This window comes from Perca fluviatilis, chromosome 21, assembly GCF_010015445.1.
Source record: "Perca fluviatilis chromosome 21, GENO_Pfluv_1.0, whole genome shotgun sequence".
NCBI lineage: Eukaryota > Metazoa > Chordata > Actinopteri > Perciformes > Percidae > Perca > Perca fluviatilis.
Window position 1 is genome coordinate 8,800,408 of NC_053132.1, and position 16,571 is coordinate 8,816,978.

Here is a 16,571-nt window from a genome sequence, read left to right on the forward strand (position 1 = left end):
TAAAGACAACACAAACACACACACACACACATTCACACCCATTCCAGTCTCCTTGTGGTCAGACACAGCTGCGGACCAAAAATCTAAACACTCACATTCTCTCAAACATACACACGGTCATGCACATGCCTCTTTTCCGACGGCACCCAAACTGTTGAGAGTCTTTCAAACTGCATGTCATGTCAGTCACACCCTCGTTTTTTTTTGCAAATGCCCACTGATGGCGGAAAGGACTGTTTATTTTTCTTTAAACAAGTGACCACACAGCCCAGTTCTTTGTATCGACCTTTCCCTGATATCCTGTTATGTGTTTTCCCACAGTATGTGAGACTGAATAGAAAGCAGTCAAATGTGTGCAAAGTTAACTGTAATCAGGAGCTGGAGTGAAAGGCCCTCATTAGTTAGAATGTTAACTTATCAGGCTCAGACTAGAGATATGGCTTGCCAGCACTCCAACTAAGGAATTTGTCTTGTTTGCACAGTTGATATGTTTACAGTTGAGTGAAAATGTATGTGCCAGCCAGCATGACCCAGTAGTTCAGTGGCAAATGATACCAAACCACTTTCTACAAATGAAGATTAATACTGAAACCCCATTTCACTAAAGGATTTGGCTCCAAGTCCAAAGATTCTATATTATGCCACATTCCTATGGTGTGATGCATATTTTGACTACAGTGGCAAATTTATGAATTCAAGGTCTGGGGTCTTAAGTGGTAGGTGCTCTTTCTGGGACTTTAAGCAAACATACCCTGTAATGAAAAATCCCTTTTATTAGACAGGGTCTCTTGATCTAAAGATTTGCTGCCGTCCTCACTGCCATCCACCAAGAGTTTGGCTTGTAACCCGAGTCCTCCCTCACACTAGGAGGCACTGTGACCTGGATGCGACGCAGCATTATTGATGAAAATGGTGATATGGTCCGACACACAGGGCATCACTTCTAAACACGAAACCTATTCCTCCAGGCCCCCTATGTTAGCGGCTTCAGATGGCCCTTTATGCAGAACAGAAATGGACAACACTCATTTATCTTAAGTTGCACACCAAAATCTTTTCTTTTTGTTGTTTATGGAGGCAAAGCAGCAGCTGTCAAAGCATCATTTGACCAGATGAGTTTGAGGAAAATCAGCATGTAAGAATAATCCTCTGTTCTCTCTTCGTGGCCCAGGCAGTGACAGTATAGCATCCCTCTGCCCTGCAATACGCTTTCCCAGATCCTGCCCATACCTTCAGGCAAAGGGACTGATTATTAGGCCAAAGGCAATGTGGCTCTGCTCAGCATTAATTGGCTGATTAACATAAGGACAGTTTAGCACTTCACTGTCCCACACTCAGGCCATCAATCAAGAGAGAGGCTGTGCCAGCTGGAGTGCTGCCAACAGCTCTACACAGACCACTGTAAAGACCGGGAGAAGAGGTGTGGGTTCAGCTGAAAGGGAGACTTGATCCACTCTTTGGCCAGACGGAGTACCGCAGTCTCTCCAGTGGTGCCTTGAGAGAGCTTAGTACACTTAGTATATAGCAGCAGGATAGTGCAGTTCTGGCATTTAGAAGTACGAGTAGTTTCAACTATGCTAGGTACATGGTTTTGAAAGTCTGAAGCAAAATGTCTCATGATTCTGTACATATGAATGAGTGACTGCAGACATGGATACGTAGATTATTCATTTGTGAAAGGATGTCTTTCTCATACGTTATGTGATTTTCATGAATTGAGCAGTGCAAACAGTTTGAGCTTTTCGTGTCTAATCATACCAGCCGATATCACATCAAAGGATCGCAGAGGGCGAGCAAACCCAGAAACATCTGCCAGCTGTCCATATGCAGCATACCAGACACAGACACGCGTCTCTTGTTTTTATCTTTCACCTCCGCTCCAGATAGTGTGAACTAAATATTGCTGTTTCTTTTAGTGACAGAAATGAAGTGATGGAGATATCCGCTGCACTTTTTTTCTAAACACTTCATTGCCAAAATCCTGTTTCTAGTGGATTTTTTCTGTATAAGTCCCGTTATGTATTTTGTATTCAGACTTTTTACAACCAAACTTTTTTTAGTTATCATCTGGTCCTGCCTGCATCATTTCATCTTCTTGATTTTAGAATTAAAGGGAAGCCTACACTATTGGTTGCACAGGTTAACATGCTATAAGGTGTTGCACATTGTGCATTTTATGTAATGTGCCAGTTAAAATCCATTTTGTACCTGCCCATGTATAGCTGATCTAGATCATGGCACACATCTCTAACCGTTTCTATCTTACTATCAATACCAGTTATAAACCCCCACCCACCCATCCCTAATTACAATGCACATTGTTTGCTCAGTGTCTGCGTTCAACCTTCCTTCTTTCTCTATACTTTATTTTTTGAACCTCCTCCTTAAGTTCATCATTCTGCTTCGTCATCGTCTTCTCTTATTGCTCTTTCACCATTACGTCTATATTTTCTGACTTTTTTTCTACACAGACACGCACGCAGGCGCTTGCTAACAGTTTAATAAGTACTTTGGAAGTGTTTAACAGGTTCTTCAGGGAAGCAGTGTAAAATCACAGCATTGCTCACATAGCTCCAAGACTATTCATTTGACTCAAGAGACATCAGTAGCATATCTGTGACAGAACAACAGTCCCACTTCTAATGTAAAAAACACCTTGAAATAACCTTAATCTGCCATTCCAGCATTTTTGTGTTGTGACTAGTCAGGCTGCATGCCTTGTCTGTTTTGTTCCTTTTCTTTCATTTGACTTCAAAACATTGTGAATGTCTGCCAGAACCATTGAATTGACTTCTGAGGAAAGCTTAATCTATGTAAATCTTTGGCTGCTTGTTTGTCAAGTGGTTGATCAGAGACAGTTCACAGTTGGTGTTGAAGGGGGCTTTGAGAGCTCTCGTGCTTTTTTAAGCAGACTTGGCTCGCATGCGTCGGAGCACCACCCTCACCCTTGCCCCTGTGGATGTTTGAGTCTACCATTCAACTCCAGTGTGCAAACAGGTGACATTCTGACAAGTGATGACTTGGTCTTATTGTTGGGTTCAGCTCGTGCACCTGGGTTTCCCTCGGCAGATCGAGAGAGACATGCTGTTTAGGCCAGCTGATGTTCCTGTGAGCCAAAGCTATACAGCTGCTCAGCTGTGTGTGTTCTTGTGCCTGTGTTTAGGCACACTCTTGCCTCTCGAGTAAACACAGTAAATGCACAGGGTGTAGTTACTGTATCGCTCCTCTCCGACCTTCACTGCACTTCCTATTCTTTTAGAAGGCAGATAGGAGGTGTAGCATTGGTAAGGCAACACTTAACTCATGGAGAGCACAAGGAGTGGCTGCTGCAAAATTAAATTATAAGGTTGTCGATTTTTCAGCCTTGTTTATTCTCCTAACGGTTAGTGGTTATATAGGCAAACTTCACGATATCCACTGAGTGAAATTAAACATTTTACACACTTTGTCAAAACTACACAGCCCTTAAACTCCTACTGCTAATGTGTTGCATCAATCATATCATGATACAAAGCTAAGTTGTCTTCTGTAGCTTCTACACAAGAATAGGAAATGCCTGCCCGTAGCCTGTTATCAATTGAGCCCTGGTGGTTAGCAATGGATCACGTTCCATCTTTGATAGCTCGGAGGATCCGGCAACTGTACACCCCCTCTTCTTAGCTTCTCACTTTGGTCTCGCCTGTTTTCCGTTCTCATCTGGCGGATAATTGTCCCTACAGTTATGGGGTTTTTGTGTGTGTATATGTGTTTGTGTTGATAATTGATAGCAGCAGCCAGACTCTCCATAACTTCCGGTTCAGTTCACCAGCTGCTTCTTTATAGATGTCTCGAGCTGTTCTATAGGGTTGGCGTCGGTATTGTTCCAGGCAGTTTTTGATGTAACTATCTGTGATCTGAAGCCTCATCAATTTTGGATCGTTGTTTGTTACGCCACCTATCAAAAATGTCCTATTATGCTCCACTGCTTAGTAAGTGAATCATGAGTGAACTGCAGAGCTCACAAAATAAACAATAGCCGGCAGTTTCAATCAGATTTGTCAAGGTGTGTCAGTGAGCGATCAGAGCAGACACCTATTGGGTTAAAAACAATCAAACAAATGTCTGTTGCCAAAGGCATTGTGCACATGTCATCACGATAAAAACTGAATTTGAACATTAGTAAACTGTTCATGTTGGAGCTCGAGAGAGAGAGGCTGAAGAAATCTTGTCCAGACCTTCCTGCCACAACAAGCCCCACTGACGATCCTCTTTACAGATATATTATTCAAATTACTGCAGGACACAATACAACATTATTTAAGTATAATTATATTATAATTATTATTATTATTATTATTATTATTGTAGGCCTTTGATAGGTATAGGCATCTGTAGTATAAAGGTAAAAAACACTGATTAAGAGAGGTTGTTACTTTTTTTATTTTATTTATTAATAAAAATGACTTTACAGATTGTATTTATGTAGTTATTGTGTTTTGTGTCAGCACTAGGAAAGTGTTTATTTAAAATGTGTCTGAATAATCCTATAATGGATGGGCCGTGTAAGCAGCCAGACCCGAAAATAAACCATTCATTCATTCATTTATATGGGCCTCGAAATAATAACAGAAACACATATTTACTTATTAACAGCATTATTAACAATATTCTATTCAACTTGTATCTACAATTTATGTTAATTGAGTGAGTATTTTGGGAGTAGGCCTAATATTTTTTTTTTTTTTTAACTATTGATTAAAGGCTTATTAACATTTAGTCAGAAGTGCCCTACTGGAGATTGAGCTTGTTGCTAAATGCTATAACCACTGAATGTTATGCCGGCTAATTACACAGTCAAGTTGTCCCTCCTTTGGGCGGTGTCAGTAGCTCAGTCCTTAGGGACAAGTCCCCGCACGGCGTGTAGACTGGTAGCTGGAGAGGTGCCAGTTCACCTCCTGAGCAAGGCACCAAATCACCAACTGCTCAGGGCTCCTGTCCATGGGCAGCCCCTTCACTCTGACATCTATCCATTAGTGCATGTATAGGTCTTGGACATGTGTGTGTATTTCGGGCTTGTGTATAATGTGTGTAAAAACTATATCTGTGAAAAAAATTGAAATTTCTTCTTCGACTCAATCCAGGTAAAGACCTGTCCATTTTAAATGGATGCACTCTGAACCAATCATTTAGACCTACCTGTAGCAGCACACGTGCAAGCACAAAAACGGCCCAATTATTTTAATGCCCTGACTGTAACACATGGCAGCGTTGGGCGGAAATAATGACATGGGCTGAGAGGGCCACTGATGCGAACCAGATGAGGCTCTCTGACTTAAAAGGCAAAGAGGGAGGAGCGAGAGCACAACTGGACAAACTGTGAAATGACAACAGCGCACGCAGTGGGGTGGACTGAGTGGCTTTGACATTCACACAAAATCACCCGCATACACACACGACAGGTTCATCCAAACAATTGCAACACTGTAGATCTTGTATTTTAGATACTGTTCTTACTCTGGAAAGTTATTTTATTTCTTTTATTTACTGTACAGGTGCATTATATGCCTGTTGGAGCACTGAGCACTGCTATGCACAGTATCAGTGTCTTCTTTTTCTTTTACTACATGTGGGATGATGTTATTGGAAACTAAGTGGATCCTTTTTATGTGAGCAGCGTTGCAGTGAGCTTGGCCCTGGGCCTGCCCGAAGCCTGGTTTAGCACTGCTCTGCTCTGCTCTGGCCTGGCCACAAAGTGCATTTCTCTCTCATGCGGCCCCTGACCTCCTGACGCATTTCCTGACCCAGGAAATAGAATTAACACCTCAGCCTGGGCCTTGGGTCCCACAGGCGCATACACAGCTGTCCATTAGCCTGGCCAAGTCCAGTCAGACCTGGCTAGCTAGTGCTCCACTGCAACTAAACCAAAGACAGAAGGGAAGCAGGAGATTTTCTTTGGAGCGTATATGGAGAGCGCTTATACATGGTTGCTTGAAGGGTTTTAGTGCCACTACAATTTCAGTAGTAACTGGAGCCAAATGAGATGATATTTACCTACTTTTCTAACTGTTGTAGGCATGACCATGAAAAGCTCTGTTTCTCTTTTTACTCATGCTAAATTTTGTCTTCAAAATAATACAAAATAGAAGCATAACTTCATTTTGACTAAACTGTAGCCGTACTGGGTCGTTGTGATCAATTTCTGGCCAGGAATCCTGAGGAGGCTCACTATTGGCTCATGCAAACCAAGGTAACCTACAATGACAACCTAACCGCCGATCATTTCGGCAGTCATTTTGGAGTATTATTGACCCCTGGCTCTGAGAGGATTGGTCTTTCTCCCAAAAGCACATCTAAGAAGGCCAAATTGTTATCAAACGTGTTTAGTCTTTCCGTTGCTGATTTGTATTTGGATCTTAACTCAAAGTCTCAGTCGGGTATTGCGAGATATCTTGTGCATCAGACGTTAATGGTGCAGCCCACTCCCTAATGTTCTTCAAAATAAAAATCTATACGAAATGAAATGCAATGCCTTCCACCAGTATTTTTTTTTTTTTTTTTTTTTTAATAATATGGTGGCTTTCCGATGTCATGAGTGCAGTAAATCTGGGAACTCGGGTTTAAGAAGAGAAAAGTGGATTATCGGTTTATTAGATATTTTATGTGAACCATATATCAGAAGAGATGGGTCTCGATATTCCGTAGTCTAAGTGCTTATCTGTTTTCTTCATTAGTCAAAGGCTCTTATGCAGGCAAGCAAAAACACACACACACACACAGATTAGCCAGTTCCTGCGTTTAAGCACCCCATGTGTTTGCATTTTAGTCACACATTGCCAATCTCATGGGAGCACTTTGAAGCATACTCCTCCAGAGCAGATCATAAAACAGGAGTATAAGTAGTTTTTCACATAGTTGTATCCCAGAACACCCCACACCACCACCTCCCACCCAACAGCTCACTGCCTCCACCTTCCACCTCCAGTCCATTTACTCTCGAAGTGCAGGGTGAGCATTTACTTCAGAGATTTGCTATGACCATGCAGCTCCCCTAACATTGTCTCTCCAGATGTTGCATTAAAGGACTCACAGAGGCAGCCCTGCTTGAAGTCCTGTGTTCATTCAGAAATAAACCATTCACTTTGTTTGTTTGCATCTGCAGAATAGTTGCGCTACAAATCTTTGTCTGCTGTAATGTATCTCAGCCCAACCTTTGCACCTCGACATTTGCTGAAAATGAACCAAACCGCATTGTACCTTTTTTGAGCTGCAGTGTAGGTGTGCAAGAACCACACATAAAAAAACAACACTTAAAGCAGAATTTAGGCAACACTATAGATGCAGTTGAAAAACGAAAAAAGGTTAGTTCATGATGTAGATTGTGTCATGGAAGAAGATCGATGTGTTTCTGTGCGTCGGCCTGCATTAACACACTTGTATTTCTGTCTCCACAGTACTTTGAAGTGCCCTTCGACTCCAACATGAACCGTACAAAGAACCGTCCGCTCGTCAGAGGACAAATCAGGTACAGTTTTGTGCCTATGTAACCGATCATGGTCTACTGTATGGACGATTTGGCATAGCAGCCTCATCTGTACTTTTTATTACTTTGAAAAGACAGTGAAGAGTGACTCGAGAGTAGACAGGAGGAGAGAGAGAACAGCTCAGCATGAGTTGGAGTTCAATTCTGTATAGTAGCAGCCCAGCAACGCTACATGACAGCTACTAAGCCTCCCAAGCTGCCTTTTGTACAATTCATACTGGGCGAATGTCAAAGTCTGCTACTGTTCTCTTGCTCACTGACCTTATCCTCGTCTAGGCTTGCTGAGGGACATTTTTCCAGGGGTGAAACATGAACTTCTGGCTTGTGATGTCAAAGCATATGTGTATTTTCAGGCAATATTATAATGAAGAACACACCTTAAATGCAACGGTAGCACTGAGCATCGACCCATATTGATTTACTCTCTTCTGTTACACTTTTGGTTATTGAGTTATTGGTGCTGAAAAGACCAGTAGCTGTGTACAGTATGTGGAGTAGCTGCAAGAGCCACAGACCAGAGCTGCCAATAACAAAAATGCGTGCCAGCACTGATGACCCTCTGCCGTACACCTGTCAGGTGTACCGTGAGCTTGTTACCAGGTTTCTAAGGCGAGGGAATGAGGTTGAGGTTAGGGTGTAGTTTATCTGGCCACCCTTACTTTGCTACCTCCGCTGTTTAGATGTCAGATAACCTCTGCATTGGTGCTCAGTGAACTGCGTGTTATCGCCACGCTCCTAGAAATCTGACTCAGTTACTTTATATGCTCGTCTCTACCTGCCTTTGGGAGAAAGCCACTCTTAAGCAGCAGGCAGACACACAGATACTCACTGATGCATAAACCAAAAAAGCACACACCAACCTCATGTCCTCTTCACCCTTTATCAGTGCCAGGAAACTGCCTCCTTTGCATTTCACTCTTACAGGAAAACCGCCCTATCTCTCCTTTCCTGTTTTTTTTCAGGAAGAACAAAAGCACCCAAACCTGTTGACATACGCTGATGAAACACAATATACAACAGTCCAATCGACATGCAGCTAATAAGTGGAAGCTAAAGGCATTGTCACTTTATGACTGAAACCACCTGTTGGTACCATAACTGGACCTTGACCCACAGCTATCTCATCCCAGTTTCAGGAATTCTCCTTTGACATGCTGTTTAAATGTGTACTCTCGTGCTGTTGAGCTGGTGATTGAAGATGTTCTCTCACTATCTAAACACAGCCTCTTCTCTCGGGCTTTTAGCCTGTCCCTGACCAGAGGAGGTGTGTCTGTCTGTCTCTGAGACGCACAGAGACACAAGATCTCTCACTCTTCTTCTCTCTCACACATACAATCTTGTACAGAGACAGCTGAGAAGCTGGACTGTCCTGTCAAACAAGCCATCAGAAGGCAACATTTTACACATTTTACATGTTTTCTTCAGTACAACGCTTTGTATAAGCCAAATGACGTTCCTCCTCTACATCTGTCTTACTGCGGAAGTCTGTCTGCAGAATCGGAAATAGTGTGTCATCTTATGTCTGGACAACAATAGTGTATCCTCTTTCCCACCTTTTATTGTTCTTTTGTAAAATGTGGATGACAGTCCCCAATCCTTTGTAGTGGTTTTACAGTGTCAGCCTTCTACATGTGGTGGTGCTGACTACCTTTCAGCTTAGTAAGAGAAGGAACAGAAAAGATTAGTTAGGATTTTGGCTGCTTTCAGCCACATCTCCCAGTCTTCGTCAGCAAATGGAGTTTTATTAAGGTTACTTTGTCAAACTACTATTAACCAGGTCAAGAACTAACTTTAACGCTCAACTGTTTTGATTGTTTGATTTTTATGACAGGAATCTGTAGTCAGAGAAATATAAAGGAAAAAAAGCTCCTAGTGCAGAGCCACATCTCTGCTAAAGTTCCCCTCATTCTTATACACGTCACTTACCTCCTGCTCTCTCTGCATACTTTACCTTCTACACCAAAAGTGGCATTTTTCCTTGGTTTCTTTGCCTTTTCTGCTTACATTGCAGCATAAATAAGCACAGCAAACGATTATAATGGGTTTCGGTAAAGGAACACTTCTCTAGGATTAATCATATCAAGGTGTCTCAGTATTTAAGATGCAATATTCGGGCGTCAAATCCTGTAAGACACTCAACATTGCTCAGATATGTTTTCATGCTATCGACATGTTTAGCTTGAGCATAAGCGGCGGATCATGATACCCTAGTATTCGGGCACAGGGAAAGAAAAATAAATCGCTATTTTATACCACTAAAAAGGCTCAAAATATCACCACACTTCAACGCTAGCATAATGACGGTCCCTAAATGTTAACCGAAGCCTTGAGAACATTGTAAGTGTACAGACAGTTTATTAAAAAGATAGTTTAGAAAGACAGTAGCTCCCAAGACGGCGGCCGCCTGTATACGAGGACGCGACTGTCTTTATAAACTATCTTTTTAATAAACTGTCTGTACACTTACAATGTTCTCAATGCTTTGGTTAACATTTAGGGACCGTCATTAAGTGTGGTGATATTTTGAGCCTTTATAGTGGCGATTTGTTTTTACTTTCCCTGTGCCCCGAATACTAGCGTTGTAAGCTAATCAGCGGTCCGCACTAGCTTGTTTCAAGCTACAAACATTCGATTAGCATGAAAACATATCCCAGAGAGCGAGCGAGTGGGTACACATCTGTTATAAACCCCTAGGTTCGTTTTGCACCGGAATTGTCCTTTTAATATGTGCTCCTTTCTGGCTGTCAATACACAAAATATCTGTGTATGTTTGTGGAAATAGTTTTCATCTGTTTAATGTCTGGTCTTTGTAGGTTTCGTTCATCTGTTGTCTGTTCACAGTTTTACACTAGTCCCTGAAGTCACTGTGTTGTAGGCAAGCCTTACTCATTTGGAAAGTTTTCCACAGTTTACTTTGACCTCACTGACCACTTGAATATGTAACAGGTAACTACGTTTTAAGTAGAATCATCCTGTTTCTTTAACCTAATGGGTAAATCCCTCATGTTTTACATTTGGATCCCTGGCCTCGATTGTGGTCTAACCAGACGGCCACATCTTTAGCTTTCTGTATTGACGTTACCCACCTGACGTTATGACTACTGATGTGTCAGACTGTAAGCAGAGGACAGTAAACCCACCTCAGGCCGCGTGACGCACTCCCTCCCCTGACCCCCACTGAGCCAGCCCACAGTCAGACTGTCAACAGCCCATAGCCAGCCTGCACGGCCCCACCTCAGCCCACATAAAACAGACATAACACCACTAATCACATTAATGTACCAATCTCCCTGCACGGCCACACCACCAAAATAAAAGCCCCATTTGCTTTTTGAAGAAAAGGCCTGCGTTTGGTCAAGATTTTAATCTACCCTCTCTTTAATTTATGGAGCATTTACTGGTGAATTTGAACCAGACCTTGCCAGCACTGCTTTCAATAAAAGATGAGGGGAGGAGGAGGAGGAGGAGGAAGTCTTCATCCGGCTAAAAGCCTGAGCCGCAGTGGTTTTCAGAGCTAGTTTTGATCTCTGGCGTGTGCACATGCTCTTCATCTTGCAGGGCTACTTTTATCCCTGACAAACTCTTATCAGATGAGCTTCCTCTAAGCCTCCCCTTTTGAGACTCAGCCATGCTGTGTGTGTGTGTGTGTGTGTGTGTGTGTGTGTGTGTGTGTGTGTGTGTGTGTGTGTGTGTGTGTGTGTGTGTGTGTGTGTGTGTGTGTGTGATGTTGAGCTACCGTTGTCTTATCTCGTGTCTGTGTAAGCCCACAAAACTTTATCATCCTATAGTTCCCATGGCGGTTTGTCTGAGCCTGAATCTGTGTATTTTAACTCCTTTTAATAAATAAATAAAAACCCATCTGAAATTCATCTTGTTAACTTCCCTTTTCTTTTCTTCCTCTTGCTGATTTTGCCGATTATCATCCTCTGTTTCTCTCCCTTTTCTGTTCCTTCTTCACATCAGTCCCCTCCATGCGGTGTCCTTTGCTCTGGCCTGTGGAATTCCCGGAGTCGCTCTGCTCACACTGGCAGTAAACCCCTTGACGGGCTTCCTGGGTGCCCTCAACATCTTTCTCTACACCTGTTGCTACACACCGCTCAAGAGGCTCAGCATCACCAACACCTGGGTGGGAGCAGTGGTGGGTGCAATACCTCCTGTCATGGGCTGGACGGCTGCTACAGGTTGTCTGGAGCCAGGTACGACTCACCAGCTGGGATACGGGTTATTAATGGACCCACATTGACACTACCGGTCAAAAGTTTGGGGTCACCTAGAAATTTCCATTCCACTCCATTACAGACATAATACCAGCTGAGATCAGTTGCATTGTTTTTTTTAATCAGGGCAGCAGTTTTCAGATGACATTATGTGCTTACATAATTGCAAAAGGGTTCTCTACTGTTGTAGAAAGAAGTGGCTGTTCTTTAATGTAATATCTACATTGCCCATTATCAGCAACCATTCATCCAATGTTCCAAAGGCTCATTCTGTTTACTAATCTGATATCATTTTAAAAGGCTAACGGAGAAAACATTGGAGAACCCTTTTGCAATTATGTAAGCACATAATGTCATCTGAAAACTGCTGCCCTGGTTAAAAAAAACAATGCAACTGATCTCAGCTGGTATTATGTCTGTAATGGAGTGGAATGGAAATTTTTAAGTGACCCCAAACTTTTGACTGGTAGTGTCAAGTTGGTTGAAAGAAAATTATTCAGTTGAAAGGGATCTTCAACTTGAAGTTGTTTGTCAAGCACAGATGCCAAACATTCACTGGATCTAGCTGCTCAAGCAGGTGAATTTGCCGCTTTTCTCTTTTTTATATCCGTATAAGTTTATGTCTCTTTGGTTTTGGACTGTTGATTGGATAAAATAAGCTATTTGAAATAATTGTATAGATTAAACGACCAGTGGATATTGGTAAATAATGAAGTAGTTAAATGACATAGCAGTGTTCCTGCACTATTACTCTTTAGTGAGCTGGCTGTGTTGTTGCTCTCCACTGGGTTCATCAGGACCTCTTTGACCAGGCCTGCATAAAGCTTTATTTACATATGGCCCAGAATCCCTGTAGCGCTGTTAGTGCTCTTGTTCCTCATTCCTGTGGAGTTTGAATGCGCTTATTGTAAGTCGCTTTGGACAAAAGCGTCTGCCAAATGAATGTGATGTTAAGTTAGTAAAGAGACAGAGAGTGAGGGAGGGATTATTCAGCTTGTGTGCTGGACACATTAAGTGTTCTGTTATGGCAACTGTGTGAAATGTGTTTTATCATGTTGCTTCCGTATCCCAGAGAAGTGCTCCAGCAAGTTTGTATTTGTGCCCTCAAATATTTGGTTGGCCCTTTCACAGAATGTTTAAAGAATTTATTGGCTTTTCATTTGTAAAACGAAAGCAGTTCCATTACATTCAAGGACCCTTGATTCCATGTTAACTCATCCTCTTCATGAAAGCTTTAAAAAAAAAAAAATGTATATAGAGCATATACTGTGGACGACCCTTTGAATCAATTGTGTTATCAAATGATTAAGCCTAATGATTACAGTAAATAAATCTATATAGCCGATGCTCTCTAAATGTCCCCTCAAAGCAGAGTACACTATCAGACAGGCACAGTATCATACCAAAGACTTGCGCTGTTTTCATATGGGATTGTACATGTTGTTTTTACATGTTTAAAAAAAACAACCTGTATTTCCTGCTCTGTTTGCAGCTCTGTTGTGGAATATTCTGTTTGTTATGCTGACTCAGATTAGTACTTACAGAGAACACGGCAGTCCACAATGTCTGTTTGTGCCGGTCAATGCACTTGTTCTGCTTTGACTCATTTACACTAAATATAACACTAGTGATTACCAAACAGCTGTAATGTTTTTTTGAGAACAGCTGTCCCTAGGCAAGAAAGGAACCAGAAAAGAGAATCAGCAACATTTTGTGCTGGTTAGGGTTGAGACTATAATTGAGATAACTGTATATATGATAGGAAACCCATTCACAGTTGTAATTCTGCTATAAGTTAGTAGTGTCATGTCTTTCAAAAATAGTCATGAAATAAAGCACCTTTCATTCTCCTTGAGTCACTCAGTAGCTGAGACATAGAAGTCTGAATATGAGATAACATGAAGACAGATGCAACACCGCTGCATTGCTTGTTTTATTATAGTGCACAATATTTTGTTGAAACGGTAGTTTTTGTCAAAATGGGCCTGATGTTTTTGGTTGAATATTACTATACTATACTTAAAGTAATTTTGGAAAGGCCAAAACACTAAATATTCTATTTTAGAATAAAAAATAAAGTTTTGCAACAAGGTGTTAAGTTATGTCAAGTGCCATCTTTTATTAAGTAAGGTTAAAAATAGACACTTCATCTAAAGATTCACAACATAAAACTTATTTCAGCACTAATATTTGGCATGCTGAGCACATTGGAGTCCCTCAGACTCTGCATCATCAATCCTCACCCTCTCCATTATTTTTTCCCCCTCTTTCTCACCCCCCAGGTGCTTTGTTGATGGGTGGTTTCCTGTACAGCTGGCAGTTCCCCCACTTCAACGCCCTCAGCTGGAACTTGAGGGAAGACTACTCCCGTGGCGGCTACCGCATGATGTCCGTCACCCACCCTGGCATGTGCAAGCGGGTGGCCCTGCGCCACAGCGTGGGCCTGATCGGCCTGTCGACCTTAGCGCCCGTGCTGGACGTCACCACCTGGACCTTCCCTGTCATCTCCTTACCCATCAACGTGTACATCAGCTACCTGGCCTTCCGCTTCTACCGCAAGGGAGACCGCAGCAGCGCCCGCAAGCTGTTCTTCTGCAGCCTGTGGCACCTGCCCATGCTGCTGCTGCTGGCGCTCACCTGCAAGAAGCCTCGCAGAGACGCCGAGGATCCAGCTCTACCTCCAGCTTCTTTACCCCTCACGCTGCAGAGCTAACTAGTCTCATAGAGGCTTAAACACTTCGAAGACCTCCGAGTCCTTCATTTTAACTGAGATACTCCCTCAGTGTCTCCCTTAACCACTCGCTGTGCTCGGAGGGGTCTGGATGACGGACTCGTTATTGTATCGGTGTTTAATTGAAGCCAGTGGCGCTCACTGTAGTTCAAGGAAATGAGCTGGAAATGATTTGGATCCAAATAACTGATCTACAGAAAACACACTGAATCATTTACATGAGGTTGTAATCAATGCAATGTGTGTCTGTCTGTGTGTGTGTACTGTATATATTTATTTATATAGGAGCCCACCAGTTCCTCTCCATGTTGTACATGACTGTGATTAAATAGCTTGTACAGTGTAACTTGCTCCTATGGATCTGCACAGGGATCGCTGTCTGCAGATTATTGCATTGTACAAATGCAAGTACATATATAACGGACATGAAGACATCATGTAATCACAACATTCATGTTTGATTTTCAGTCAATGTATGAAAATAGGACAAATATAAACTCTGAAGCAGCTACGACACTGGACTTGATATCTGTTCGTTGTGTTTTGACTGTCCCCTGATCCCCCGGTACCTGACGGTTAGTAAATCATTGTATTTTGCTACACAGCAAACGCACTGGTGGCTCTTTATTCATTTTCATAATGCTTTAATTCAACACGGTTCACCTGTACCAAAACTAAGGGAATAGCTGATCCCTGAACGCAACACAAGGGCAAATGTTCTCCAACAATAAACATCCTGATTGTAATTCTGTCTTCTGTCTCATCATGTACTCTTTTGCTGTTTCCACTCCATTTGTAAACTGCGCATGACTGGCCGTGTACCTGAAGACCTCATACACGAAGCACTACCCCAATTCGTTAGGTGGGGCCGACTCCACATAATATATGGATTTAAGTTTCAATTATAGCCTTAGTGGATATGTTCGCTTTAAGCACAAATCACCATCCCTCCAATAAGCGCTATTTAGCAGGCCACCTCCGCACCTGTCAGTCAGCATGTGCTCCCCTTCCGCCCTTTACCCCTAGTTTTGGTATTTGGTTACAATTCCATCACCGCGCTCGGAGAAACACTGCCATCCTCCCTCCATAAAAAGGGCGATGGAAATTGTGCAGCCCGGCGGGAGACCTGAAACGGCTCGACGTCCTCGTAAAGTGTCTGACCGGATACAGAGTTTCATATCAGAGGGTGAAAGGGGAGCGATCTGGCCAGCTGTTACAGTTGAGAGAAAAGTGGAGAAAAAACCCAGCCAGCCAACCTGTGTCGTAGCCAGCCTCCAGGGCTCCGCGTGACGGCCTGTCACGGTTTACAACCTCCGCTCCATCCGAGGTGGAGTGGAGGCGCTGTCTTGTCCCATCAGCCAAAGAGAACAGCTCTGCTCTCCTTTTTACTTTCACTTTTTTCTGGAGTTATTCGCTTTTGGTGTTAACTTCTGATGCTGATGAATTATATTTAGTATTCCGCATTAGGCCAATAGCTGAGCTTTCAACTGCTGACTCTTGATTTATTATTAAGCCACAACCTACAGAAGGCATCCCTCCTCAGATTATACAAGAGATGTCTCGGGGCTGCCGTTCTGATGAAAGGTAAATGTATTCATTATTTTAAAAAAAGGGGCTTGGGCAAGTTTATCCTCCGATGTAGACATGGGAGGTTGTTCAAAAACTTTATGAACTTTACTTAAACCAACAAGTGAAGATCATTTAAGCCCCCTAGCACTAACAAAATGGGTTTTGCTTTTTGTAGCTTCACTTGGGTGTTTGAGCTTCCTTGGGCAGGATATATTTTTTTTTTTTTTTTTTTTATATATATATATATATGCTGTTTTCAAATGGATCTTCTGAAGGTGGAACGTTTCTGCACTCGCCTTAAATCTGACTTCACGGCCTGTACGTACGATCATGATTTTGATCAGAGCGAGCGTGGCAGCCGATGTAGGATACAACTTACACAAGTGTGATGTGGAAACTTGAAGCCTCCTGTGCACGTACACTGAGAATTGACTTTTCAGTGAAGTCGGAAACCGCTTGTGTGCACTATTTTTAACTTTTGAAATGAGAAATATTTGCATATTCATAGATTATTGGCTTTCCAGCTGAAGGAGAA

The 16,571-nt window shown here is 42.5% G+C and overlaps 1 protein-coding gene across 1 annotated transcript in view; it reads left to right on the forward strand.

Annotated features, from left to right (window-relative positions):
- The window catches only part of LOC120550936 (protoheme IX farnesyltransferase, mitochondrial), a 37,972-nt gene extending 22,754 nt beyond the window's left edge, over positions 1-15,218 (forward strand). Inside the window, exons 5-7 of the mRNA XM_039787937.1 lie at positions 7,431-7,501; positions 11,483-11,715; positions 14,019-15,218. Coding sequence (XP_039643871.1) covers positions 7,431-7,501; positions 11,483-11,715; positions 14,019-14,449 — 735 coding nt within the window. The 3' untranslated portion in view covers positions 14,450-15,218. The remainder of the gene's footprint in view (positions 1-7,430; positions 7,502-11,482; positions 11,716-14,018) is intronic.
- Positions 15,219-16,571: the final 1,353 nt, after the last annotated feature.